This window comes from Atta colombica, unplaced genomic scaffold (genome assembly GCF_001594045.1).
Source record: "Atta colombica isolate Treedump-2 unplaced genomic scaffold, Acol1.0 scaffold198, whole genome shotgun sequence".
NCBI lineage: Eukaryota > Metazoa > Arthropoda > Insecta > Hymenoptera > Formicidae > Atta > Atta colombica.
In genome coordinates, this window is record NW_017259291.1 from 5,566,166 (window position 1) to 5,592,271 (window position 26,106).

General features: G+C 34.4%; 3 protein-coding genes across 9 annotated transcripts in view; 1 reads left to right on the forward strand and 2 right to left on the reverse strand.

The window, feature by feature from the left end:
- Window positions 1-617: 617 nt before the first annotated feature.
- On the reverse strand, window positions 618-1,736 carry LOC108686970. Its single transcript, XM_018192504.1, has one exon. It carries the CDS (start codon window positions 1,734-1,736, stop codon window positions 618-620), a length of 1,119 nt encoding a protein of 372 aa, XP_018047993.1.
- Window positions 1,737-2,324: 588 nt separating this feature from the next.
- On the forward strand, window positions 2,325-6,324 carry LOC108686914 (protein DENND6A). Of its 3 annotated transcripts, XM_018192428.1 has the most exons (10): window positions 2,325-2,601; window positions 2,726-2,919; window positions 3,129-3,454; window positions 3,554-3,826; window positions 3,904-4,089; window positions 4,530-4,777; window positions 4,846-5,036; window positions 5,093-5,361; window positions 5,427-5,639; window positions 5,719-5,919. In XM_018192428.1, the coding sequence occupies exons 3-10, from the start codon at window positions 3,305-3,307 to the stop codon at window positions 5,917-5,919; spliced, it is 1,731 nt and encodes a 576-aa protein (XP_018047917.1). In that variant the 5' UTR covers window positions 2,325-2,601; window positions 2,726-2,919; window positions 3,129-3,304. The 3 variants fall into 3 exon arrangements, with proteins under 3 accessions (XP_018047917.1, XP_018047918.1, XP_018047919.1); XM_018192429.1 differs by lacking the exons at window positions 2,325-2,601; window positions 2,726-2,919 and having other exon boundaries at window positions 3,305-3,454; window positions 5,719-6,324; XM_018192430.1 differs by lacking the exons at window positions 2,325-2,601; window positions 2,726-2,919 and having other exon boundaries at window positions 3,305-3,454; window positions 5,096-5,361.
- Window positions 6,325-11,014: 4,690 nt separating this feature from the next.
- Window positions 11,015-26,106, reverse strand: part of LOC108687037 (synapse-associated protein of 47 kDa) — a 68,699-nt gene continuing 53,607 nt past the window's right edge. For 2 of the 5 annotated variants that reach the window (XM_018192625.1, XM_018192624.1), the window contains exons 5-9: window positions 22,494-22,634; window positions 21,002-21,141; window positions 19,849-20,000; window positions 17,285-17,458; window positions 11,015-11,591 (exon numbers count right to left, since the gene is read on the reverse strand). In XM_018192625.1, the coding sequence (XP_018048114.1) occupies window positions 11,398-11,591; window positions 17,285-17,458; window positions 19,849-20,000; window positions 21,002-21,141; window positions 22,494-22,634 (801 nt within the window). In that variant the 3' untranslated portion in view covers window positions 11,015-11,397. Of the gene's footprint in view, window positions 11,592-14,346; window positions 16,154-17,284; window positions 17,459-19,848; window positions 20,001-21,001; window positions 21,142-22,493; window positions 22,635-26,106 lie in introns of those variants that run through there. The other 3 variants (XM_018192628.1, XM_018192626.1, XM_018192629.1) reach the window with 3 other exon arrangements.

The window sequence follows — 26,106 nt, forward strand, 5'->3', positions numbered from 1 at the left end:
GTACAATTTACGCAAACCTGTATACATCATATTGTATAGATTGCATGCCATATTGTATACAAAAGTTTTACGATGTCACTAGTGGACGTAAATAATACGATATTCTAAGATTATAGAATTAATTATTTTTGCGCAATCTTGAATTTGTTATTGGCAGATATAAAATATAAATAGATTTCCAATATGTAAGGAATGGACTGACATTCCAAAATTATGGACTTCGGAAATAAATTTATGCATTTCCCATGCACAAAACGAAATCACAATGAGTATTAGTATTTTTATAATTGCCGTAGTTTTTCCATGTATTTGTTTTACAAATAACATAACATTTAGAAAAAAATTAAAAGTGTTTGAATAATTTTCTTTTAATAAATTCTTATCATATCTTCTGGAAACAAAAAAAATTAAATGTATCCTTTTCCGATATATTAAAAAATTCGTGAGTATTTTGTCTAATGAGTTATTGTATTATATAGTACTTATGAGGAGGAATATATATATATAATAGACAATTATTTCTTTTTATTGTGTATAAAAATAGATGTACAAAATGTATGCAATGTTTAAAAATTAATATCGTTGGACAATAAATTATAACATTAATTCGCGATTTCTTACAAGACAATATAGCCAAGAAAATAGTCTATAGCAGCAGTTCTATAAACATGAGGTAGTCGTTTTGTTGATGATAACAAATAATTTAATCCAGCTTCTATTAAAGGCAAACCTACATCATGATATTTAACATTCAAATAATTAGTGATTATAGTAAACTCTTTATTTTTCTCGTATTTATATAAAACTTTGGCAGCATATTTTTGTTGTAAGGGTATAGTGTCAGTATCACAGATTGTAACATCAGGCTCTGTAATTAAATTTAATTTGCAATCCATTGGCTTTATCAAAAGACGATGCGTCTGTTTGCCGACAGATGTTTGTAGAATAATTTCTTCACCTAAAATCTCACTTAGCGAGCTTTTTATTAATATTAGAAAATCACTGAGTGGATTAGTAGCATTGGTAATAGACAATGTACTATTTTCTGGTTTATAATCTACGCAACAGTTCCATATCTTGAATAAATTATATGCATGAAATGTTCCTATGTGTAATAAACATTTATTACAAGACAACGTTTTATTATCTGTACATACATTGCTTGCAAAAATACTTTTATGTAATACAGAAAAGCAAGAGCCATATAAGTAATCAGATTCCTGTGGCTGCACACTATTTGAGACAGAGTTGCAACTGTGTTTACAACAAAACCATTCTTCAGGATCGTATTCTGCATTGGGTAAAGGAAGAAATCTCTTAAAACTAATCAACTTAGAGATAACATTTTTGCAACAGGTGCATAATATAGTACATTTTGATGTTTCAAATAACAATTTGATATCATTTATAATAGACTGCGAATGAGTATTTGATTGAACTAATTTATTCAAATTAGTCATCACTTCTGTACTGAAGGATCCAAATGCAGACTCTAATGGTACAGTTTGTAAGCGGAAGCAGATCCAATTGTTCATTATATTTAACATGGATAAGGAAGTAGGTATAACTTTAACAGATGGCAATGAGAAGTTTATACTACAATCTTCTATCATTAACACTATGGTACTCTCTAAAAGTTTAATTCGAACATTCTTTAAGCAGAGATCTTTTCGCATAGAAACGAATACGTTGCAGGATTGCAAGCGTGGTCTTAGCTCTAATGTGATAAGCTCCATAATTTTTTCTCAACAATAAAATCACATTATTGTGGAGTAGTAACGCTTTTATAATTCTGGAAATGCAATGCAAAATGTGATTCTGTATTATTATCTATATATATATTATTTATACATATATATTTAAAATATTAAATTACATAATAATAAGTATAAATTATCAAAAATAAATATACATAAATTAATATAATGTAAGTTATTACATCATTTTTAAAGAAATACTTACTAATGATATATCTTGCATACACATCTTTCCATGTGACACACGTGCTTGTCAATCACATATGTAAGGTTATAAGAGTATTATCCTTTCACAATAATTTATAGAAATATATTTCTTTTTGTAAGATTGCAGCAGAGAGGAACCTGTGGATTCTGTGGATTCAGAAATTATTTTTTAGAAATTATAAATAACTGTGATAATTCTGTTTACGGTGCTGTCATGAACATCAATGAACATGACACATATTATACATATGCATTTATTTTGTGTGTGTGTGTGCAGTGTGTGTCGTACGTTGTACAGTAACACCATCTACAAAAGTAGAGGGAAAGTTTATAATTCAGTTTGGTGAACAATTGGGCAGGGTTTCTGTATTGCCCTGGAGGCAAGTTAGCAGCAATTCGAGGCAAGTCTAAGGTGCGTTCCACTAAAGTTAAATGTGATGATTTAGTAGTAATTTATCATAAAAGAATAAAGTCAATAAAGTAGCGATTCAAGAAGGAATTTGTCTAACGTTATCGAATAAGTACTAATAACGAGTATGAGGCTGATTCTTTGATCCGTGGGATTGTCACACGAAGGTTATAAACATCTGGTTGTTGGAATCCGAACGCTATGAAGACTCTCTTCAACCAAGCAAGGGTGAGTGTCGCGTGTGTATGCGAATGTCAAGGTGCATAGCTGTCTCGCTTGAACGATTTAATCACCCTTGCGTTGATTATACTGCGAGCTGGACTGATATATTGTTTGATAAATTGTTGTCCAGAGATGGGAAACATGTGGAGGTTGTCCAGAGATGGGAAACATGTGCATGTCTAAGTACATTGATACGAGCAAATGCACTCTGGTATTAAGCGTGCCTACTCTTGCCTGGACTAGCCTTTGACTCGGCCTCATAAACTGAAGGTTCAATTAAATTCCTGGAGTACAGACTGTACATGCAAATTAAATTTTCTTTAGGTATTGCCAAACAGGGTACATAATTTCAAGACTAACCATAGTTATAGAGTATATTTGAAAGTTAATTCAATTAGAAAAGATTTATAGTTGATGTATATATTGAATAATATGCAAATATATATTTATAGTGGTAAGTCAATATTTATTTCAGATTTTGCGAAAGATTTATTTAAAATTTTTACAATATTGAGATTGCTTTTATATTTCAGAATTTAGATAATTCAGAATCTTCAAGCGATCAATTATAATGTGACATAATTGTTAGTCAAGTGCCAGTACAAGTGTCATGCAGTTAGAAATAATCATGTTGTACAATAATGAATGACACATGTAATAATATATAAGACGAATAATTAGATTAGTAGGATTAGTAGAAAAGAGAACAATGTCAGTTCCTTCCTGCTCAACAAGTAAAGGATTAAACAATGAAACTACTAAGGAAGAAGTAGTATATGGAAAATGGGAACGTTTTACTAATTGGGTGCATTGTATATGCATCGTTACTTTTGATCTTGAATTAGGTCAAGCTATAGAGGTGACCATACACATTCACAGAATTATTATTTTAATATTTAGTTAACAAAATAAAATAAAATGCTTTTGCTAATCATATTTCTTTTTTTATGTGTGACAGGCGATTTATCCAAGTCATGTTAAATTATCGGAACAAGAGAGATCTAATGTTTGTTACTTAGCCTTTCCTGATTCCAATTCTGGATGTATGGGAGATACTCAGTATCATGTAAGAATAAGACAAAGTAGTAAAACGATGCAAGAAACTAATGCTCTCAAGGAATATGACAGGAAATCACCTTCTTTTCTACAAACTGATAGAGATTATTACTGGGGATATGTATATTTCCGACAAGTGAAGGATAAATCGTTGCCAAGAGGATATTTTCAAAAGGTAACAATTTGATAAATTTGGTGCAATTTATTTAACTTGTAATTATATTTATTTAATTTGTAATATCACGCTTCCAGAGTGTTGTTATAATTACAAAACTGCCATTTGTCAATCTGTTCGGTGAATTATGTGCTTTGATCGCGCCGGAATTTTTCGAGACTGGAATAGCGCTTATGGAAGCTGTAGTGCGCGAGATTGATCACTGGCCTCCTCCAGTTCCAGGCCAAATAGTTCATTTGCCTCTTATCGGAGTGTTATTCCAGGTAAATTGATTTAAAAGTTATATAAATAAAAAATGCAGAACATATGTTTCAACATTATATTATAAATGCTTTGTTATTGAAATAATGGATACAAATGTAATAGTATCAATAAGTAATGACTGTTTAAAAGTTTCAGATGGATATTTTTTTTATAAAAATGCTCAAAATGTTTATAAAAATGCTTAAAATGTCTTTCATCATTCTCTACACATACCTGAGCATGACGTATACATGACTCAAGCTTTATTTAAATTTATTTGTGTCCACTATTTTGATGGCAAAACATTTGCGATCTAATTCATAAAAGTATTACACATATATTTATTTTTCCTTTTTGTCTAATAACACACTCATGAAATTGAAAAAATATTTATAATTCACTTTGTATAAATATATGTTGTCTATGTATTAAAAGAATGATTTTAGACATATTATTTTAGACATATATCCCAAATCAAAATTACAAAGCTGTTGTTCCAACGATTGCTGCCATGGAGCACACATCCAATGTGCATGCAACACGAAGACTGATACTAACATCAGCTTATGAGGGCGATATGTTTCGAAGTTTAGCCAGTGTTGTTAGTTATGTGCATTTATTATGGGAATTAGTACTTCTTAGTGAACCAATCGTTGTAATGGCAAGCTCACCGACTACATGTTCCGAGATGGTTCAAGCGCTTATAGCGTAAGTATCAAATTAAAATAACTGATACTTGTTATATATCTAATGCATAAACGGAAAACATTCTCCAGCATGATCGCGCCATTGAAGTACTGTGCAGATCATCGACCATATTTCACTATTCACGATTCGGAATTCAAAGAGTATACCACCGATTCTCCGACGCCACCTGCTGTGATCCTGGGCGTGACAAATCCATTCTTCGCAAAAACGCTGCAACACTGGCCGCATATCATCCGGATAAGTAACGGCAACAATAGTGGTAAGTTCTATGACGCTTAAAGCTTAGCGGTATGTGTTCAAGATTTGATGTTTCAGAAGATCAGAAATATAAAATCAAGAGATCTGAAAATCTGAAGGTGCTAGACTCGAAGCCTGGCGTTTACACTCAGTACAAATCTTTCCTGCAGAAAGATAAAACTATACTGAAGAAATTGTTCAGGGGTATTCAAACAAAACGGCCGGGCCAAGTACAGACTGCGCTTTTGAAACGTCATCTTATAGAACTCACGGAGAGCTTTATGATTCCGCTTGAGAGATATATCGCGACCCTTATGCCACTACAAAAGAACATATCACCTTTTAAGGTAATCAATTATTAGGGATTAATGATTATAAAGTCAGTTTATGTAATTGATGACAATGATTTCAGGCAACTCCTACACCACAAATGTTCAATCCAGATGACTTCCTAGCTAGTTTAAGCAGCTCCGGTCCTCAATTAACTACAGGTATAAAAGGCGATTGGGTAGGACTCTATAAACGATTCTTTCGATCACCGAACTTTTCCGGGTGGTTTCACACAAGATATATGGAATTGAGTCAGCAGTTGCAAGTTAAACAGTTAGAGAAATTATCACAGGCGGTATGAATATTAATTTTTTTCTTTTACATTTTTTCATAATTGTATTATAAATTCTTATCAATATAATAATCATGGACAGGATTTAAAAACGTGGGTACAAGGGAAGCAAGAGGTGGAAGTAGTCGATATGATTCTTAGAATTCGCCAGAAGTTGGAGAAAAGCTGCATTGATGATGTACCAATCGATAATTCAGTAAGAGAGAAACTGCGAGAGAGAATAAATGACATTACGCACGTGTTGCCAGATGATTTAAAGGTGATTTTAAGACATGAATCTTGACGGTACGAGTACGTTATTAATTATAAAACTCGCTAGCGTTATATTTATTTCCAAGAGCCTGGAACGTATTTAAGTCAACTCAAAAAGACGTAATATCTAAGATAATTTAAATGCTCTACTCCCTTCCTCTATAACGTAAATGAATGAACGAAAAAGTTATAGTTTATGAGCTTGAGTATACGCGATGAGTTACATTAAAAGAGGATGCTGTTATATAATATATGTACTTTAATTTGTAACTCAAAATACTCGCCACGAAATTAATGGATTGATTAAGTAAATTCCTTGTACATACGACAGAAATTAATCGTGGAAATATTATCTTATGTGTTTAGCATATCACTTAACCCTTTGAGTACGAAACAGTGTCGAGTGTTCTGCGTGGTCGGAACTCAGCTGATGGTAACAAACACGGTCTTTTTTTCGCATCGAGTTTAAGCATCAGGAGATTGCACAATACATAGTTAAAATATTTTCTTAAACTTATGGTATTATTTATTTATATATATTTACATAAATTTAATTGTACATAAATTATTTATGGATAAATTATTATTATTTTATGGATAAATTAGAAAAGAAATGCGTTGCACGTATGCGCTTGTACTCAAAGGGCTAAGTATGTCAACGCTTTTATACTTGAATCATGGTATTTCAAATGATCTGCTCTATTAAGTTTGACTGATTATAGCGCGCGCGCGAGCGTTATTTAATTTTCTTTATAATGCCAACTTAGTAGCTTCCATCCTCTACTCGACCAAGTAATTTCGATCAATGATTTTACATATGCGGCGATCTTTTTTGTTATCAAATACTGGTAAATACTCTACTTGGGGTAATCAGCGATAACAATAATTGTAATCTCATGAAAATAAGTATGAATTTCAACTCAAGTGGAATGTATGAGATTGAAATGTTAAGTAATGTACATACATTTTTTGAGATCTGTAAATATTGATACAAATGATACGTATATAATAAAAATTTATTTTAATATATATAAGATATTGAATTATTATAGAGATATTTACATTTATATGTAAACAATTTGATATGAGTATTATAAAATTTTTACATTTTTTATCTCGTAAATATCTTTATTTAAAATATTTTGTTAGAATTTTGTTGAAAACAGTGCGTAAGGTAGAAGAAATATTAGCTTATAAGAGGTAATATTTTATTTTATTTCTTACGACTTTTTTATTATTACATTCTCCCAATTACATTAATTTTTTCAATAGTTTTATCTTAATGCTTGCGTCATTATATTTTCATTATAATATTCATAATATATTATCATACTTTCAATAGAGTCTCAACAACACACATATATATGTATATATTTATCGCGCAAGTGTGACAAATATATACATATATATATATTTATCCATATGTATACATGTATACATATACATATATGTATATATAGGTATCGGGTGTATGTTCATTTTCTTTTTCTTTTTTATGTGAATGCACAGTACCGTAGGATAGCTTTATTACACAATTAATTCACAGAGTTCACTTTATTATTCTGCCGAAGTACACCTCGATTTCTGGCCATCGCGTTTATCTCCTGTCGCTTTCGCGGAAGATAGGATGACGTTTCTGTGCGCGGAAAATTTTATGTCATACAAATCTTGCGTTTTTTTTAATCACTTCGGCCGGTGTGTGGGAGAGAGAAAAAGGAGAAATTCTTTTTCTCGCCATTTTATGTATTTGTACAGTCGAAGGATCTGGGAGGAAGAGGAACAAAGATCTCCCTTGGGCTCTCTCTCGAGAACCCGCGCATAATAATAAAGAGAGCGGATAAATACGATTATCGCCTTTGCTTTACTTCGACAGACTTAGGCCTGGGTGAATTGCGCCTCCTTAAGTAAATCTTACAAGCCTATCGACTAAAAACACGAATGGAAACTTTACAACGAGCTTCTCTTTGGGAAAAGATGAACGCGGATGAAGCAGCGTTTTTTTTTTTATTTCTTCAAAGGGCTCGCACGGTCACAGCCGAACACGAGCGGACTTTTTCTCGGATTGTGAGAGAAGTATTGATATAATAATACATATCGGCCGCTCGCCGTGCGGTTTTTGGAGAAACGATCTTATCGCATTACCGTGGTACTCCTTTCATCCCGGGGATGACTACTTGAAAGGAGGGAAAAAGTCATTCATGGTATATAAACTGACTAAACACCTGGATTGGGCGTGCAACGGTGCACGATGCAAAATGAATGTCTCAACGGAAAACGCAAATGCCGACCTGCTCGATGATTATTTATTTCCGATTTATTAGTCCTCGAACGGGATTTATAGTGGAAAACGCGGACCTTTTGAAGGATTTACAAAATAATCTAATGCGCGAAGACATTTACTTTTGTGTTAAATACTTTGTTTTTATTGCTATTTTCCGCGATTATGAAATGCAAATATTTTTATATCTTCAGTATATATTTAGATAGATGTAATGACCTAATTCATATTCTTGTGATAAAAATCAAACAATTTGTATTTAGCATCAGATGTACGATAAAAATGCACGATGATGACTTATTCAACAGAATTCATCCGTCAAGCTTTATTATAGGTAGTTAGATGTAAATAATAAAACCGTATAAGAATAGTAATTAAATTCATGGGTCCATGTTTTCTTTCCCTCACTATAAATCCAGTTGCTTTCACTCGTTCGCTTCGATCCGACGTTTGTTCACCTTTTCGTCTTTCACGTTCTGCCTTTTGTCACATTCGTGCCATTACGTTAATGGCGATAATATCATTACGATAATGATCTCGTTATAGCATTACTTGACGTTAACATGCGAACACGACAAATTCTTCTTGCGGCTTGAGCTAGATCCGTTTGTCTGCACGGAAAAGATATCCCGATGTCGTGTTTTTCTTTATAATTCACGAGAGGATGCTACTTTATGCGATTAATCAATAATATTTTTTGATCGTAAACCGTAGTTTCGTGCAACGCGATATTTTATTGTCGCAAGAATCTAACTCTGAAAGTCGTGTTTCTTCTCGTTTCTTCTTGGCAGAGAATTGGACGGTATGTCACACCGAGAACAATGTTGCCCCAACAAAATGTTGCGCCGCGCGACTTTCGCAATCGAAACTTAAAATCTCATTCCCGTCGGTGTGTTTTACAAGATAGAGCTTGAGCTCGAAGTTTGTCGAAAATTGTCTCGAACAGAGTTGTAAAATGCACATTTGTGTGTTTACTTATCATAATTGTCTTTAGAGTTGTTACGGCATATGTTTAACGTCAATCTTTATGAGTTGATTTATGACTCTGTCTTTGGAACAATTATGACAATCTTTATGCTCGAGCTTTTACAAATGAAACAGCGTAATATATGCTCCATTAAAGTTTCTGTCAATGCATGATTTATTACGATATTTCGTCCGTACAGACAACGCGAACATGTCATTCTTACAGCGTATAATTCATTTTGACACAATACAAACAACGCATAACGGAACACTTCCGTGATCGGTAAGAACAAATTTAAAGACGACACATTCTCCTTTCAATATCGTCATCATTGTCGTCATCATCGCTGATAACAACCTTTGCATCTTATCTATGGATTTCGCCAGAAACATACATGCTGAACAAAAGACATCGCTAAATCTAGTGCCTTTCCGCTTTCTCAATCGTAGGACATTTCGCGCAAAGTCATGATAAGTTCATCAGATATTAGTCGAATCAATCTTTGTTTTTGACATGTTCTCGTAGATTATATCGCTTCTCAATCGGCAATAATTGCTGGCAATCAACAACGAAAAGCGCAGTTGCGATAAAGCGTCGGCTTGTAAAGAAAGGATGACGACTAACGGCGCATTTGCGCTTCGAAGTGTCCACTTACACGAGATTGAGATCTTTTAGTACATTTAAAAATTATGAAACAATGTTTCTCATAACTATTCGAGAACCGTTAATTTTGTAGGACGACCTAGACTCGCAAAAAATGTACCACCGACCACCGTAATCGTCGATCCGCACTCGAAACGGTGTCCTTCGGCACACGGCAGTGTAATTTATCTTGAAAAAATTATCGATCCTTCGATCACGATGAAGAGCGTTCGTGTATAAGACTGTGTTGCCGTGCATCTCCGTCGATCAAATTAATTTTACTTTAATATCACACAACTTTGAAGATATTTCTTATTACAATCAACATTACGTTCTCGGACAAGAGTGCCCGATAATTGACATAAGCTTGTGGTGTTAATTAAGTCATATGTTCTTCAACATTTCTCTCTCTCTCTCTCTCTCTCTCTCTCTCTCTCTCTCTCTCTCTCTCTCTCTGGAGCTGCAATAACCGGATGTCATTTTGTAATTCGGAGGTAGAAGCACAAAGACTCATACGAATGTGTATATATTTGATGAAAATCGTACAAATACATGAGCCTTTCTGCTGCACCACCAAGCTGTAAAACGGCGATAATGGAAGAGAAAGGACCATCGTGTTCATCGTGTTCGAGGATCGTAAAGAAGCTGTTTTCTTTTCGAGAAATTAAAAAAGAACCGAAAGGAAAGCGATGGATAGATTCTCCTTTCTATCTTTCTTACTTTTATCCTTTATAGCCATGATCTTCACATTTGTCACTACAGCAGTGATTTTCCGTGTGTCGGAAATATTTCGTGCGGTTTCTGGTTTCCTTATATTTTATCCCGATACATGCTTCTCGAAGACGAGACGAACCTCAAAGAATCTCGCGTCATTTTTATTCACGTTTCTTTCCCTTAGGAGATCGATGATGGATCGAAATAAAAGGAGGAATTCTTCTGAGACGCTCCTCTGTAACTACATTCTTTCTACGAAAGGGCGGTTTCATGTATTCTATTTTATCGGGGTTCATGCGGAGACAGTCGCGAGACAAGCCAAAATAAAACACGATTCTCGTAGCTTCTTCACGTTGAAGAAGCCAATACGAATGCGAAAAGAATCCTATCGATCTCAATGACTGGACTTCTAAGTTTTCGTGTCAATATACGACGACGATGAGAGATTGCCGTCCTTGAGTAGCACGACTTCTTCACGTAACGAATGAAAGAAAGTACAATCGAAAAAAAAAATTAAATCGCTCTTGTGAAATTTTAGTTTTCTTTCTTTTTATATATTAAAGCACGAATAGAACAAGCTGTCAAAAAGGTATAAAATAGATTCTCCTTAAAAAATAGCGTTACGATATCATCAAAATTAACGTATAATGTGAGCCTCAATCTATCGATCGATTCGATCTTCGCCGAGTATCGCTTTGTCTTTCATTTCTCTCCTTCTTGTACGGCAATGTACGGTTCTGATCAGGAGATTAACGAGAAACTATAATAATTTACAAAAGAAATTCGTGAGCTTCTCTGTATCAGAGAGAAAGTTCCAATGCGAAAACCAACACGCCGATCTCGCTATTCGCGCAGAATCTCAACGTGGAGCGACCCTCTTATCCGGTCACGAAGAGGATCTCCTCGGCTCACTTGAGGTCCTCGTCGTCCTCGTTGGCGAGCAGCTCGTCGATCTGCTTCTCCCAGTCATTATCGTTGGCCGCGATGTCTTTTGTGGCCGTCGCGACGCTCCTCTCCTGGCTGCTGCTGCCATCGTTATTGTTGCCCGTTACAACCTCGTAATCCTTTAGCTCGGCCTCCAATTCACGTTCCCAATCTTCTTCTGCGGAGAGGCACAAGCAGCGTTGTAGCTATTTTGCAGAGAGGGCCACACTCTGGTCTTGTTTGTCTGTCTGTTTCGTCTGTTTGTGTTTCCGCGCTGAATATCTGAGTTTCTTGTGCACGGAAATCATTTTATGTGTTTAAAGTGTGTATGTGTGTCGTGTAAAGTGTAAAAGTATCAGGAGGGGCAAAACTCAAATTACAGGATTGGAGAAATCAAAAGGATGGAGAGAAAGAGAACATACGAGAGCAACGGGGAAGCAAGAGGGAAAGGCTTCGACATTTGTATTTCGAAAACTTTCACTCTGAGTTCGGTTCGTTAAGCACGTTAAAGATAGGGATACATTAGTAGCTTGAGAAAAAGAGAAAGAGAAAGAACGAGAGCAAGAGAAAGAAAGATAGAGAGAGGAGATATTACACGATTATCGAGTACAACGTGATCGCGATCGTGCGTTTTTTCTTATTCTTTCTACGATTATGTTTCGCGGATGACGACGACGACGACGTCTATCACACGATCACCGATTATATATAACTCTCTGGAAATTACAGCGAATTGCCGGGAGGAGTAGCTAGAGTTAATCATGTTTCGCTTAACGTACTTGTTACAAAAGTGACTGATTCGCAATTACAAAAGTAATTAATCGGGATATCGCGACTTAAATGCTTCGGGAATGCGATTATTTGTAGGTACATTATCGCGAGAATCCTCGTTGCGCTCTCAATTTTCAAGCCAACGGTGTCCAAAATCGTGTTTTATATATACAAGTTATAAAAAATAGTAAAATCAATACTTTATATACGCACGTGCCGAAAAAGCATGTCGAATGATAAGAGTAAGTACTTTTAGTCCGAGAGAATCATTGTGAAAAAAACAGCCAAAATAAAAAATATTAAAATGGATTTCATTTTTGGCTATCTGTAGCTCGAGTAAAATTTTATATAAAATTTTATTAAAATTTCAAATAGCATACATTTTTTTTGTATTCCAGTCGCGCTAGTTTTAAACGCAGATTTCGGACACCGTTGCGTTGAAATAAATTATCGTTCAAGCGCGAAATTATTTAATGTTACGTGCATACATTTAAAAGTCGTGCGAGAATAAACTAGTGGTAGGCGTCAATAAATATTGCGGCCTCTAAGAATATTTAATCTTGAATAATATTTTCTTGCGATGCATTTCCAGTCGCATCGCCTGTCTTTATTCCTGTATTACGCTTCAACAGCTAAAACGAGCTTACGGATAATCCTAAGACTCAACTCAAATGTACCTGGATGTAACCGTCTCTAAGGAAAATAAATAATAGAAAATAACAACGACGGCCGACCGTCTCGCGAGACGTTTTTCTTTTTATAGACAAATAATATGGAATACTAAAAATACACGAAATCCGCAAAATGCTTACTCAAAATTGCTCTTCGATTCTATCGATTCGTCCTTACTTACATACATATGTCGAACGATAATTTCAATATTCCCGAAAACGCGGAAAAGTCGTGCGGAGAAAAAGTGCACACCGAGAAGTGAAAGTCATAATTCAGTTGTCATCGATTTTTATCGGACTGCACGAAAGCAAATAATCCGATATTTTTCGTGCGCATTTTTACGAAAATCGTCTCCTCCATAAAATTGCACATAGTATATACTAAATTAAAAAAAATAGAATATAATAAAATATAACGTGTGAAAAAAAATCGTATCGTTCATTATTTTACTTCAAGATAATTATGCTGCGTCTCTACAAATCCTTTACTTGTATTTTCCCATCGATTTTAATATATATAAGTATAAAGATAATAAAAAGCGATGCAACATGTGACGGATGGTGAATTAAATAATACGTATGAAATGTATGACTTTTTCAACTTAAAAAAAAAATAAATAAATAAATAAAGAATCACCTTTGCTTATTTCATTACGTGATAAAATACTATAAGTATACAAAATTCAAATGCAAATGTCAAATAAAATCTATCTAATCATCATAATACTGTTAATGTCGACGTTCTCTGCGATATTATAATAATTCTTAACAGAAAAACAGAATTCTTAATGCTAGTTCGATAATTTATAGGACATCGCTATGGGCGGGGTTTTATATCGATCACAAAAGTGCGTTCATTTTGTCTTCTTTTCTCGACAGACGTTAAACGCATCTCTCGCATAAATCTCCACGAGATAGACGCATACAAATCGCTCGTCGGACGCATTTACGTTCTATCCAATCGTTTGTTGTCCGCGTAGAAAAAAAAGTTCGCCGTTTCGCGTAATTAATTTATCCTGCTTTTCCCATCAGCGGACGATCAGGTGCCACTTAAAACGGATCGCACCTCCTCCCCTTCCCGGCAGCCGCTTTTTTTCATATCGAAAGAAAAACACTACAATAGCTATACCACCCACGAGAGTGCCGGGCACCAGCGGTATTATAGCTCGTTTCCCGATAAAACACGTATTGTCATTCAACGAATTTTACAGCGACGCGATAAAAATCCGAATGTTCTCCACCAATAATCCGAATCTTGCGAAATCGTCTCTCTTGTCTCACAATTTAAGATTTTCAATACTTTGATATACACTTTTTGCAAGAATTTGCAAATTTTCTTGAAACATGATTAATGGTAAGGGGAGACACACGTTGTGTGATATCGCGAGGAGGATCACGAGGAAAAATTTCAGATTAACAAATATCGCATCGCTGTCTTTATATTTTATTTAGCAATAGTATATATATTTATACATATATATTTCTCTTTTATTTTCCTTAGGTCTCCATTTAATTAATCTCTTACGAAGATATACTTATAATTAAGTTTACAGTTTGCGCAACGTAATCTCTCGCGTTTCATCAATAACTGCGTTACACTTTCCGATTTCTTTATACTTTTCTTCGATTATTTCTGCTCGTTATTTCTGCTTAGTTGCTTATTTATGCTTTACAAAGACACGGAGAGAATCGAGAACAGGCTAGATTAATTGAAATTGATACAGAGAAAGAGAGACAGAGAGTGGCAACGGCAAAACGGCCAAACATACAGACACGTAGCTGAATATCTTTTTGCTACTATTCCGGTTGTGTATGTATGTATGTATGTATGTATGTTATTTTCTTTCTCGTTCTTCGTTCTCTCGCGGAACCTCCCTTTTATTGTTGTGTGTTTGCATCTTGTTTTTATTCATTACATTCGTGTACGTGCGCACAACGTTTCGACGTGACGACGTTTTGTTTATCTAACGTTTCCTTTTCCTCTTTTCCATTGCGTTTCATGTTCGATTTTCGCAATTCGACGAGCTCAGCGTGTCTTCAACTGGGCAAAATTTCAAACACATCTACTCGACATAAATATTCAAAATAAAAAATATCACTTTTAACATCTTCCAAATTAAAATTGCGAATATATCGCGTTTAAAATATTCTTTTTTTCTCTGTTTTCTCGAATTTTTGCCTGTCCCCGACGCTGTTCGCCAGCGTTTCGCTTCCCACGTCGATTCTCAATTCGTCATCACGGTTGATTGCAACCGGTGAATTGTCTCGTTTCTGGGCTCATTACTGATTCAGGTATTAGCGTTTAATGACAATCGGTGCAATGACCTCGCAGTGTGACAGTAATAATAACGATAACGATAGCCACGTCATAATCATGCAGCATTACGCCCAGCTGTATACGTTGTATATGTTTCTCTTGGTTTACTTAATCCCTTTGCTGCGATACGCGTTATGGCGAACGTGCGCTGATTGCAAATTTGTCTCGTCGAATGCCGGAACTAAGCGTTCCCCAATGCATCGTGACACTTGTATTTAAAAGGATCGCGCAAAAGTATATTGCGCTTGTTCCAGCCAGCTTGTCTCTTTGAGCGGTCGTTAAAAGATATACCCTTAATTGGAAATATAAAAATGCTCTCAGTGCCCGTTCCAAGACATTTCAGCCCTCTTCTACGTGAAAGTAAAATTCGAAAGATCTTTATATAAATCCGAGTACTCTCTAAGATCACTACAGTCACTAACAGAGAGCCTGAAACACTACTTCACGTGAAAATTTGTCTACTACACTAATTAAATTTATGTTTTCAATGACGGATCTGATCGCGTAATGTTTTTAAATCGGACTTTGCTGCTTCTTACGCGCGTTCATTTCGTTCCGGAATCATAGAGGAGGCGTTTCACACTTTGCACACAAACTTCTTCATCGATTCATACTCGACGTCGCATTTAATAGAGCTGATCCTTGCGACTGGCACGGAATCGCGTGGGCTGCCGACGATCGGAAACGGAATATCCGCGAAGAAGGAACACGCTGTTCATCCCGTGGAAACGTTCGTGTCAAGGAAGGGGTGGTTTCGCGATCGAACGTAACAGAAATGGAGCAATAAAGAGGAAAAAAACAGAGAAAGAAAGAAAGAAAAGAGACGGAAATGGGAATGGGAGAAAGAGAAAGAGACGCGAAAAGAAGTTTCGATATCGCAAGAACTGAAATTGTCAGTTTTCGAGAGTGGGAAGCATGTATATCTCTGAGGGGTGTGCTTTGGATAATGGCATTTGGGGGGCACTCTCCTCTTCTTTTAGGCTGTTGACAAAATAGAATGAAAAGCGGTCGTTTAGTCAAAGCACCCATATAAGAGAGAGAAAAAAAAAAGAAAGAGAAACGTTTAAACGCAACAGACGTTCAACATTGGCAACAATAGCGACATGACGCATGAGGGCACGTCGTTGCCACACACTAAGAATTCGGAAACAAGCAATTCCTAAAGAAAGCACAGACAGGAAGATTGAAGGGATGTACAGAGAAGCTACGTAAGAAACGACACTAGCTTGATGGTGGTGTAACACATTGAGAAATTAAGGTCAGGCTTTTCGCGCGGTGGCATTAATTTCATACTCACGAGGAGAGTACTCTTGGACCGTGTCGTGGCACAGATCGAGCTCTTGCATCGATCACCTCGGTGACCCGTTTCCGTTTTGCTGGTAAGATCAATGAATGATACATAATCTTTGGCAAGAAACAGTTTTCAAGAACTGCATTTCTTATAGCCGATACATTTCGCTATTTAACGAGACACAATTTAGTGAGACGTAATTACTTGGAACGACCTCTGCGTTCCTCCAAAACTATACTTGTAGACTGTAACTATATTATGTAATGTATAATCACATTCGACGTGGGTCTTTCTTTTTTTTAAATCTAATTTTCTATAATTAAAACTTGTAGAAATAATAAAAAAATTGCAATTATATACGGATACTGAGAATTATATTTATCACGAACTCCGATTAAGTACTTCAATTTTGTTTGATATCGTTCATTAATCACCAGCAAATAAGGAAAACGGCGTCTTCATCATATAATTATGCAAAATCTCGTTGGTGGTCGTAACTAATGAGAACCAAGGAAATGGGAAAATCTAAGATTCTCTAGATGTAAATCATTCTAGACAAAGTAATTTCACAAATACAATCTGCCGTCATAGAAATTCGGAAATTCTCATTTAAAAGTCAAACCGTTCTGCGAGTACCGCAATCCATTTAGAGATCAAGTCTAGAATTACTCTCGTTTCTTGCCATGATATCTTTGCGTCTTATCGACGAAGATTATCGCGGGGAGAGCCATGAGAATTAGCGATCGAGACGGCGAGATCAACAGATCGCATCTGATCTTGTGTGTGGGAAAGTTAACGACGACCAACGATCAACAACTGACCTTTCGGCGGCTGCATCCCCAGCTTTTTCATTCCCTCTCGGACCTCCTCGAGGTCTGTGTCCGAGACCCTCATGGTATCGGATACGAACTCGTGACCTGGCGAATCGGCTAGCGCGCTGTTACTGCTCGCCGTCGTGACTCCGGTGGTGGTTGTCTGGCCAGTGGTCATTTGAACTGTTTGCAAGACAACACTGACGGCTAAACTATATGGGTAGGGGTGCGTGTGTATGTACGTGTTCGTGTACATGAGGATGCGTGTTATTATGTACATTAGCACGTGTGTTTATGTATCTAATATACTAACGCTAAGTCTACTGGAATTTGATTTCGCACGCAAACGATTGGTAATCATGAACATGCCTCGATTGTTTACCGAAGCCGATTGCGCCCAGTTCCAGCAACGCGGAAGCAGAATCTTGATTAATCTAAGCGCGAAAGAGGAATGACAGTTAATTAATTTAAGAGATATCGCTAAATTAAACACACGCGCGTTCTAAATTTTCACGAAAGTAACTGTTAACGCGAGTGTGATTCTAAGGAATCTATTCTTGAATCTATATCGCGTACGAAAATCTATAATATACGTGACATATATTATAGGATTTTTTCGTACGTGATATTTTTCAAAAATGTCAAGACTGATTATTATTATTCAGGATTAAGACATGCACGACGAAATAGCGAATGGAATCGAAATATTACATTTATATTAGCGACAAAAGTCATCTTTATTCACGGTCTAAATGTCAGAGAAAATTTCCGGGATGTTTAAGGATACTGCGAAATACTACCGCTCGTAAATCTTAGAATGCAAAAATACCATTCTTTCATATCCATCTTTCATCATCTGAGAAATATTTTGGGTATCCGTATTCTTCGACCGAATATTACTGAATCCAAGCGTTTTCTTCTGATTCAATTTCTCGTGATACACTGGAACTGGAGCGAAATCAGATCTTTCTTCGACTCAAAGGAGAGACGAGAGTCTTCGGTTCGATGATCGGAGACACGGTGCGGTGAAGAGATGGAACGTGAAAGAGAAAAAGAGAAAGAGAAAGAGTAACAGCAATCCAAATCCCTATTCACGGAATAATCTTTGGCTTTAAGGATATTTTAACGCATTCGCTCATTTCCCCATAATCGATTTCCCGACTACCGAGTATTTCCCTTAATCCGTTAATTCATCTGCACCGATCGCAATTATATTGTTTGCACAATTAAAAAGTTGATCACGAGATTTCTACTCTTTCTTTCTCTCTTTTTCTCTCTTTCTCCGATACCGTAATCCCGATGTGACATCACGTTTCGTGCAAAAGCTCATATACACGATGAAACGCATTGATACAGATCGTTGACGTCGATCTATGTTAAACTGCTTCGTCCGAAAAATTTAATTTGAACAAAATTCTGTACTTATCCCTTCTATCATTTAGTTTATGGTAGAAGGAATGAAATCTTGTTCCCTTTTGTTGAACGAAATTAATTGTGTTTCATGAAAGAACATGGGACTTATTAGTAATTAATATCAACGTAAATTATTCTCACATGAATTTATACGCACAATGAAATTATGTATTATACATGAAGAAATTATTATTAATATATCGTGATATCATGATACATTATATAATATTAATTTGGTATCAAAATATCAGCATATCGATTTCGTGTTACGTTAACTTTCACGTGGATTACGTAAATGCAATGTTGTACGCGTCTGAGTCGTAGTAATCACTTCACAATTTCAAATTCGATACCTTGTCAAATATTAAAGACGTTAAACGGTATCTTCGGCCGATTAAACTTTAAATTCTAATTTCGGGCTTTTCTTGGATCAATACGTTCCCAGCATCCAGCATGACATTTGCACAGAAAACGCACGCCACTACAGACACACCATCTCAAAAACTCCACCATGCAAAAAAGTCCATCGTGAGACGCTGCTAATCGGAATTGCAAATTAGGCGTAAATGCAGCGCGACGCCGCCGATTTCTCTACCCTTTTCCGCAGGTTGCATCTTGCATCGTTCAACCCAATGGAGTTTATCTCGGCAAGACGTCGTGCTGCGACGTCAAAAGGGAAGTCCTAGCCGCGTAGACAATTGGAATTTTCCGATTTCTTAATGAATAATACTTCAGTCGAAAAATCTGGTCGAATATTATGTTCAGAATCACGAGTAGAATTAACATATAATAATTAATATCATTATTGTCTAATTGGACATGATGATTCTCATCTTGATGATTGACATCACAATAGTTAAAAGCATTATTTTTAATTTCATTCAAAAGTATATATTGCTCACAATTAAATATATAAAATTTTGAATAGATTTCGGCTCATTAATATGTATGTATATATTTCAGCGGCATATAGGATGTCCCCTTTAAGTTTATAGAAAGCTGCGTGCTTCGTAATCGATATTAACAGATCAGGAAGCGCGTCGAGCGACGATGTTCTCGAGCAAAACTGGAGAACCTAATCACGTTCGTAATGCCAACATCGGCGTACTACGCAAACCGTTCTACAAAGAAAAAAAAATAAAACAGAGTAAACGAATTACCTTGAGTATGATCGATGCTATCGGTGCTGGCGAGCGTTTGATTGGGGTTGCTTTCTGCTTGCTGTTGACTGGCCATCGCGTTCAATTCGTAGCCCTGACGCAGCAAGGACACCCGATAGAAGTAGTTGCGCCAGAAATTCTCCTCGGATATACTACCGCAAATAGGTCGAATGAGTTCTCGAAATCGATAAAGGTTTCAGCGAAGGGATCAGGTTCCGGGCTCAGGATTAGCAGTCACGCTAATTAATGTTGCACTTCGCAACGGTGCTTCATCGAAGTCGCAAACCGATTAATCGTCGAAACGATTAAATCAACATAATACTCATATTTCTGCATGGCACTTTCGCGCTGTAATAGTCCTAGCCCTTGACATTTATATACAGAGGTCTCGAAAGGGAAACGTAGTCAATTTCAAAGTGATGAGATCAACTAATTGTGTCATCAACTAAATTTGTTTAAATCAAGCAATAATAAGAGGGCAAATTGTGTATTAATTTTTTATCGACGTTTTTATTGACTGTGCGTTATCAATCTACTATAAAATTCTTTTTTTGACCTTTTTCTATTTCGTGTTACTGAAATAGACGAAATTATGAGGACAATAAAATGCATTATTTTCATCGAATGTTACGACGTAATTTAATTAGCTTTTTCATGTTTCGTAGAATATAAAATTAATTGAACATGATCTCTGATACTTTGAGAAAATAAGTTCAAGAATCAATTAATGAAATTAAATTATATTTTCCATTTATATTTTATATAATGGAAATATTTTGATAATGAACTTTATAATTAATACAAACTTTCATAATTTTCATTCGTTGACAATGTAATAATAACCAACATAAATGTTATTTAATTTTTTATTACATATTGTGCGATCAGAATTGTGATTTTCCGAACGCAATTTTATTTTTGCAATATAAAATACGTACATAATTATTAATTTTATATAACATATGTGAGATTATAACGCATACTTGTTTTGTGACGAATTTTAGCTTTAATAAAATCATTTAAAATCCTAAAGTAATGAGAATTAATTGAAAAATGTAAACCTATTATTTTCGACATTTTCGTATATAAAATAAATAGAGTGGAAGAGAGACATTATGGATTATTATAACACGGCATATTTTAATCTACTTACACTTTCGGGACAAGCTCGAACCTCATAGCTTCAAGATTCGGATCCAGGGCAAGGGTGGCCTGTGCCATTGGCTGAACAGCTTCGAAATCCCAAGCGAATTCTACGCCTGGTGGTGGTGCTCTCACGAAATTACGTCGATCCTGAAATTCATGAGAAGGTTGAATCCTCGTTTAATTCTGCCGGCTTGACTAAAGTCAAATTCGTGATCCTTTAACGATGCGCAAGAAAATTAGCAAAATGTAAATAAAAATATTCTTTTCTCAAAAATGAAAATATTTTTTCTAATTAATCGCTACCAGCAGTTTCAAGTTATAAAAGAATAATTACAATCATTAAAACAAAATTACAGTAATATTATTATCCATTGGAAGAAACACGTTTATTGTAATTAAAAATTTTGAACATATATATATGGTATGTATATACACACCGCATTATTTTTACATATTAATTATGCAACTGTTTCAGAAAATTATTTCGTTAAATTATAAAACATGACTTCTGACTTTTATTTAAGATTTATTTTTTACGCTACAATTAAATCTAAATCTAAATGCTAAATCTAAATGCTAATTTTAGACGAAAAAAAAGTGGACAGAAATGACTATCAAAAATATAGTATTTATCGCATAAAATTTTCAATATGTGTTGCATGAAACTATTTTTATTAATGATATTCGATGCAATTTTTAAGAGTTTTATATTAAATAAAAAAAAAAGAAAATGTGATGAAACTAGTAAATGAAATAAAAATATAATGAAATGAGAATATGAGAATGTAAAAAAGTGACATCTTCACGTCACTCTTGTGTGGTATAATAGTTAATTAATGTAAATTTTATCATGCACCGTTATCTTTGTGACGCATACAGTTGGTAAATTCGTCTTATAGTACCTCCTTTGTGCAAAATTTAATTTAGCGATGCTCAAAATGCACCGCTTTATACGTCAAATAGAAGTGCTTAAATTTAATGAGGATAGTTTTATGTGTCCAATGTACAATAATCTTGTGCAATATCTACAAATAATTTAGCGGAAAATTTATATCAACAAGAAAAATTTATATCAACAAGAAAAATTAATAGTAGACAAATTGATAACTATTAGTCACAACAAAATTTGATCTTTCCAATAATAAAATAAAAAAAGTTTTACATTTCTCTGTGTTCAAAACATTGATTAATAAATAAGATAACATACATATTTTGTACCATCCACAGAAATATTCGTGAATTAGCTTTTACAATAAGCAAATAGAGGCATAAAATAAAGAATCTCGAAATGCATAAGTAATTATTATTGTATTGAAATTTTGCACTGGTTTGAAATAAAATTAAGACGTGTTCATAAACAAATAGAGATTTAAAAATTAAAAAAAAAAATATCCACTTTTTTGTGTCTCAAAGGAGTAACACTAAAATGCTAAACGAATATTAAAGTATCCTTATTGATTACATTCGTATGACAAAAAGAGGATGAAAAACATAATTACGGTCGAGAGGGACAGGCATTCCTCACGCAGCGCGTCCTCATTTGGCGCACCAACCCACGGTGCAACAGCCTCACCCTTCTCGCCTGTTTGCTTGCTGGCGATGAAAGCCTCCTGTTCCTTATTGAGTTCAGCAATCAGCCTCTGAAACAGAGAATTAATTTTCATGTCAGTAATGTACCGCAGAAGGGATTGAGATGGACAAAGGTGCAAACGTGAATAAAATGAGTTTTGAAACCGATTCTAAGTTATTAACGCGAGAGCATTATGCTAACTGGTGGTAGAAATAGCGCTGAATCTGCGATAAGTTTCATTTCAAAGCTTATTATTGCATAGATGATGCGATTTTCCGCCATCAATTCGTTTTCGTTTGCAGATATTAGCAGCAAGATTACCGAGAATATGTCTGCATTTAACGTGCATTTCTACGATGAATTTCAGGGATATATGAATTCATGTAGTTAACGCAATTACAAGTTTTCTTTAAAAAAAATAAATAAATAAATAAATTTTTGAAAATATTTCACGTAAAATTTTATGCTCCTTATATAATTATGTAAAACATACACGTACCTCGTAAAAACTTAATTCTATTACATATTTTTATTCAAAACTCATAAGAAAGTATAAAATTAGGTCAAATTTCTATCTTCTTCGTCACAATAATTATTTAAGCAATTTATTTTCCGATTTATTTTATTCCGAATTTGAAGCGAGCAAAAATTGAAACAAAATCGATAAAGGGTACACTGAAAGAAAAGATTGGTTGCTGCAACAATTTAGATAGTAAAATATGGCAGCAAATTTTTAATTGCGTTAGCCTATCGAAATCATATTATATATTGCGGATAGACAACTAAACACAACTAAAAATTTGCCGCTACAACCAAAAAATTGATTGCTGCAGTCATATAAAAATATTATACCATATTTTACTATCTGAATTGTTGCAGCAACCAATTTTTTTTTCAGTGTAGTATACGTTATATTCAGGAAGACACAAAATGCATACTGTTTAATGCAGCGTAAATCTCGACAGTTTCTTGCCACTACGATCGTGAGAAACAATGAGATCGCTCAATTTTTCAAAACGAAGCGCTTCATCATATAACTATGACGTCCTACGCTATACGGAAGTTTCGGATAAGAACTGATGGCACAATTTTATCCTTTGGTCGTGTGTTCCGATCATTAAACGTAACAAAACTTTCTTCTTGAAAAGAAGACTTTTTATCGTGAATAACAGTTACCTTCTCACATATAAAAATTATAAAATATATTTTATATATATTAAATATATTTTATATTTTTTTATCGTTAAAAGCATGTACGTTGACATAGAGAGTTTCGTCATGAAATATATGTAGAAGTATTATTGATAAATGTTGCAAACGGATTGACGCTGCATAAGTAAATGATCATAAAAACGAACATCTTGTGGCTCAACAATAATTCGAGTATTTCGAGATCCGATTAAACTCGCTTTTACAAGCTACCTTTTTCTTAAAATATTCTGATTCCGATTATTTCTGTTTACAGTAGTCGAAAGGTATGATTAACGAGGATCGGTTGTATTTATAAGGTTACAGATATCTATAAATCTTCTCCCACGCGCACTCATGTAGATCGAAGAAAATGCCATTATTCGGTTTCGAAAGAAGAGATGTTATAAATACATTTCTCACAGAATTTATAACAGAAATTGTATACTAAAGTTGCAGAAAAAAATTGTGCATAGTTCGTATAAAAATCAAGCTTGTTCCGCGAAACGATTTACATTAATACTAATTTTTTCAGAACTTTTTTTTTAATAAACAACTGCACTTGATGGCTAAAATAGATTCAGTTTATTTTTAAGCAGAACTATATATATCAAATTAAAAGTTAGTTTTTTAATGATAAAATTCTCGTTTACATCGTAATCCTTGTTAACGCATCCTTGTTATCGGTATTGATTTTTCATTTCCGATATGTTTGTACGCTTGAGAAAATTAAATTAAATTTAATATAATTTCTGTTTAAAAAAATAAAATATTTATAGATCATTCAGGATAATACAAAGATAGATGTAGTAAATGGAATAAAATTGGCGTATTATAGATATCGAATTGACAGACTTATTTTCCGATTCGGCATCGAGATAGCTGCTATTTCATTTATAATGTATGCTTACCCGCGTCCCGGCGTTTTTACAGCGAATAGTTACGCGAATTTCCGGCTAAAGTGTCACTAATTTTCTTGTTTACTATTATTATACTATTTTTCTTCGTAACAACTGTCGATACGCGATTCCAACTGCGTACTATTGCGATGGCAATCGCCAAATAAATTTGTAGCATCGTTGCATTATACACGAAATGGCTGTATGATCCTAGCAGCCGAGAAATTCTCGATAAAATGATTGCAATGCATGTTCCCGCTCGTAAGCGGGATATTGACTTCATTGCCGATAAATCGATTCGTGCAATCGGTGTATGACAGTAACAAAATATCAGTACACTCTCGAGATCAGAATAAGAAATGTCGTTGTGAGAATAGAGAAAGGAAATGTCATATGTTCAGAATATATAGAGATTCACCCATATATCTTCGAAATGTGACATTAATGTAATCTTGTAATATCGATAAATAAGACATAAAATATTTCAAAAAAATTAATAGTAAAAAGAATATAATAAAAAATAATAAAAAGCTAGAATGTTTTTCAAATAGAAAATAGTAAAAAAGCTATAAAATGTTTAGCTGATTCAAAGACTAAAATTGATTTTTAATTAAATACATATTTAATATTGAAAAATAAGTAAAGATTACACAAATATCTGTGCACAGTTTAATGAATCGTAAAAGAATCGATAAATCAAGATCTGGAATAGAACTTTTGCCTCTGTTTTCTTTACGAAGCTTAATACATTAGTTCGTTATGTTAAATGTTACGAAACTTTAAATATCGACGTTGTACTTGATAATTTCGCGCATCTCCGCAAATATATTTGTACAAAGATAGTCTTTCAAAGTGAATCGATATATCGCTTCTCACGGTAGATTGAATTTATTTGCGTTAAACAAAACATTAAAGAGCCGAACAGCCGAAAGGTAAAAGATATAGCACATCAAATCGATTTCTTAGCGATTACAAACGAGCTCGACGATTAATCGCTTCCTGGCTGATTCTTTTCGGAAATCTATTTTATCACCAAGATACTATATTTTCACACCTTAATGTGCCATCGCAAATTTGATTTATAGCGTCACGTTGACGTACACGGAAAATCACTGAAAGTATGTCAGCTATTGTATAGAAACTAACAAGAGCTATTCGTATGCCAATCCCATGAATCTTTAAGAAATCCTATAAGTCTCGATTTTATAAGAATTGAAACCTTGAAAGGAAAATTTACAAAACAATGTACTCGTATTCAATCTAAATTAGAATAAATATTGAATCAAATTGTTTCTAACTTTCTTTTCCCATGGGATTGTAACTTTCAAAAAATAAACTTAAAATATTTACTACGACGTCAATAATTTCTAGTCTTTTAAACGTTATTTTATCAAAAAATTCACAGTTTTATTACAGAAGTATCTCTTTTATCGCTATATAATTATATTATATATT

Coding starts and splice junctions, on each gene's coding strand:
- LOC108686914 (XM_018192428.1), top strand. CDS start 3,305: ATGTCAGTTCCTTCCTGCTCAACAAGTAAAGGATTAAACAATGAAACT. Junction 5,037..5,092: donor AAGTAACGGCAACAATAGTG/GTAAGTTCTATG, acceptor TTGATGTTTCAG/AAGATCAGAAATATAAAATC. Junction 5,362..5,426: donor AGAACATATCACCTTTTAAG/GTAATCAATTAT, acceptor CAATGATTTCAG/GCAACTCCTACACCACAAAT.
- LOC108686970 (XM_018192504.1), bottom strand. CDS start 1,736: ATGGAGCTTATCACATTAGAGCTAAGACCACGCTTGCAATCCTGCAAC.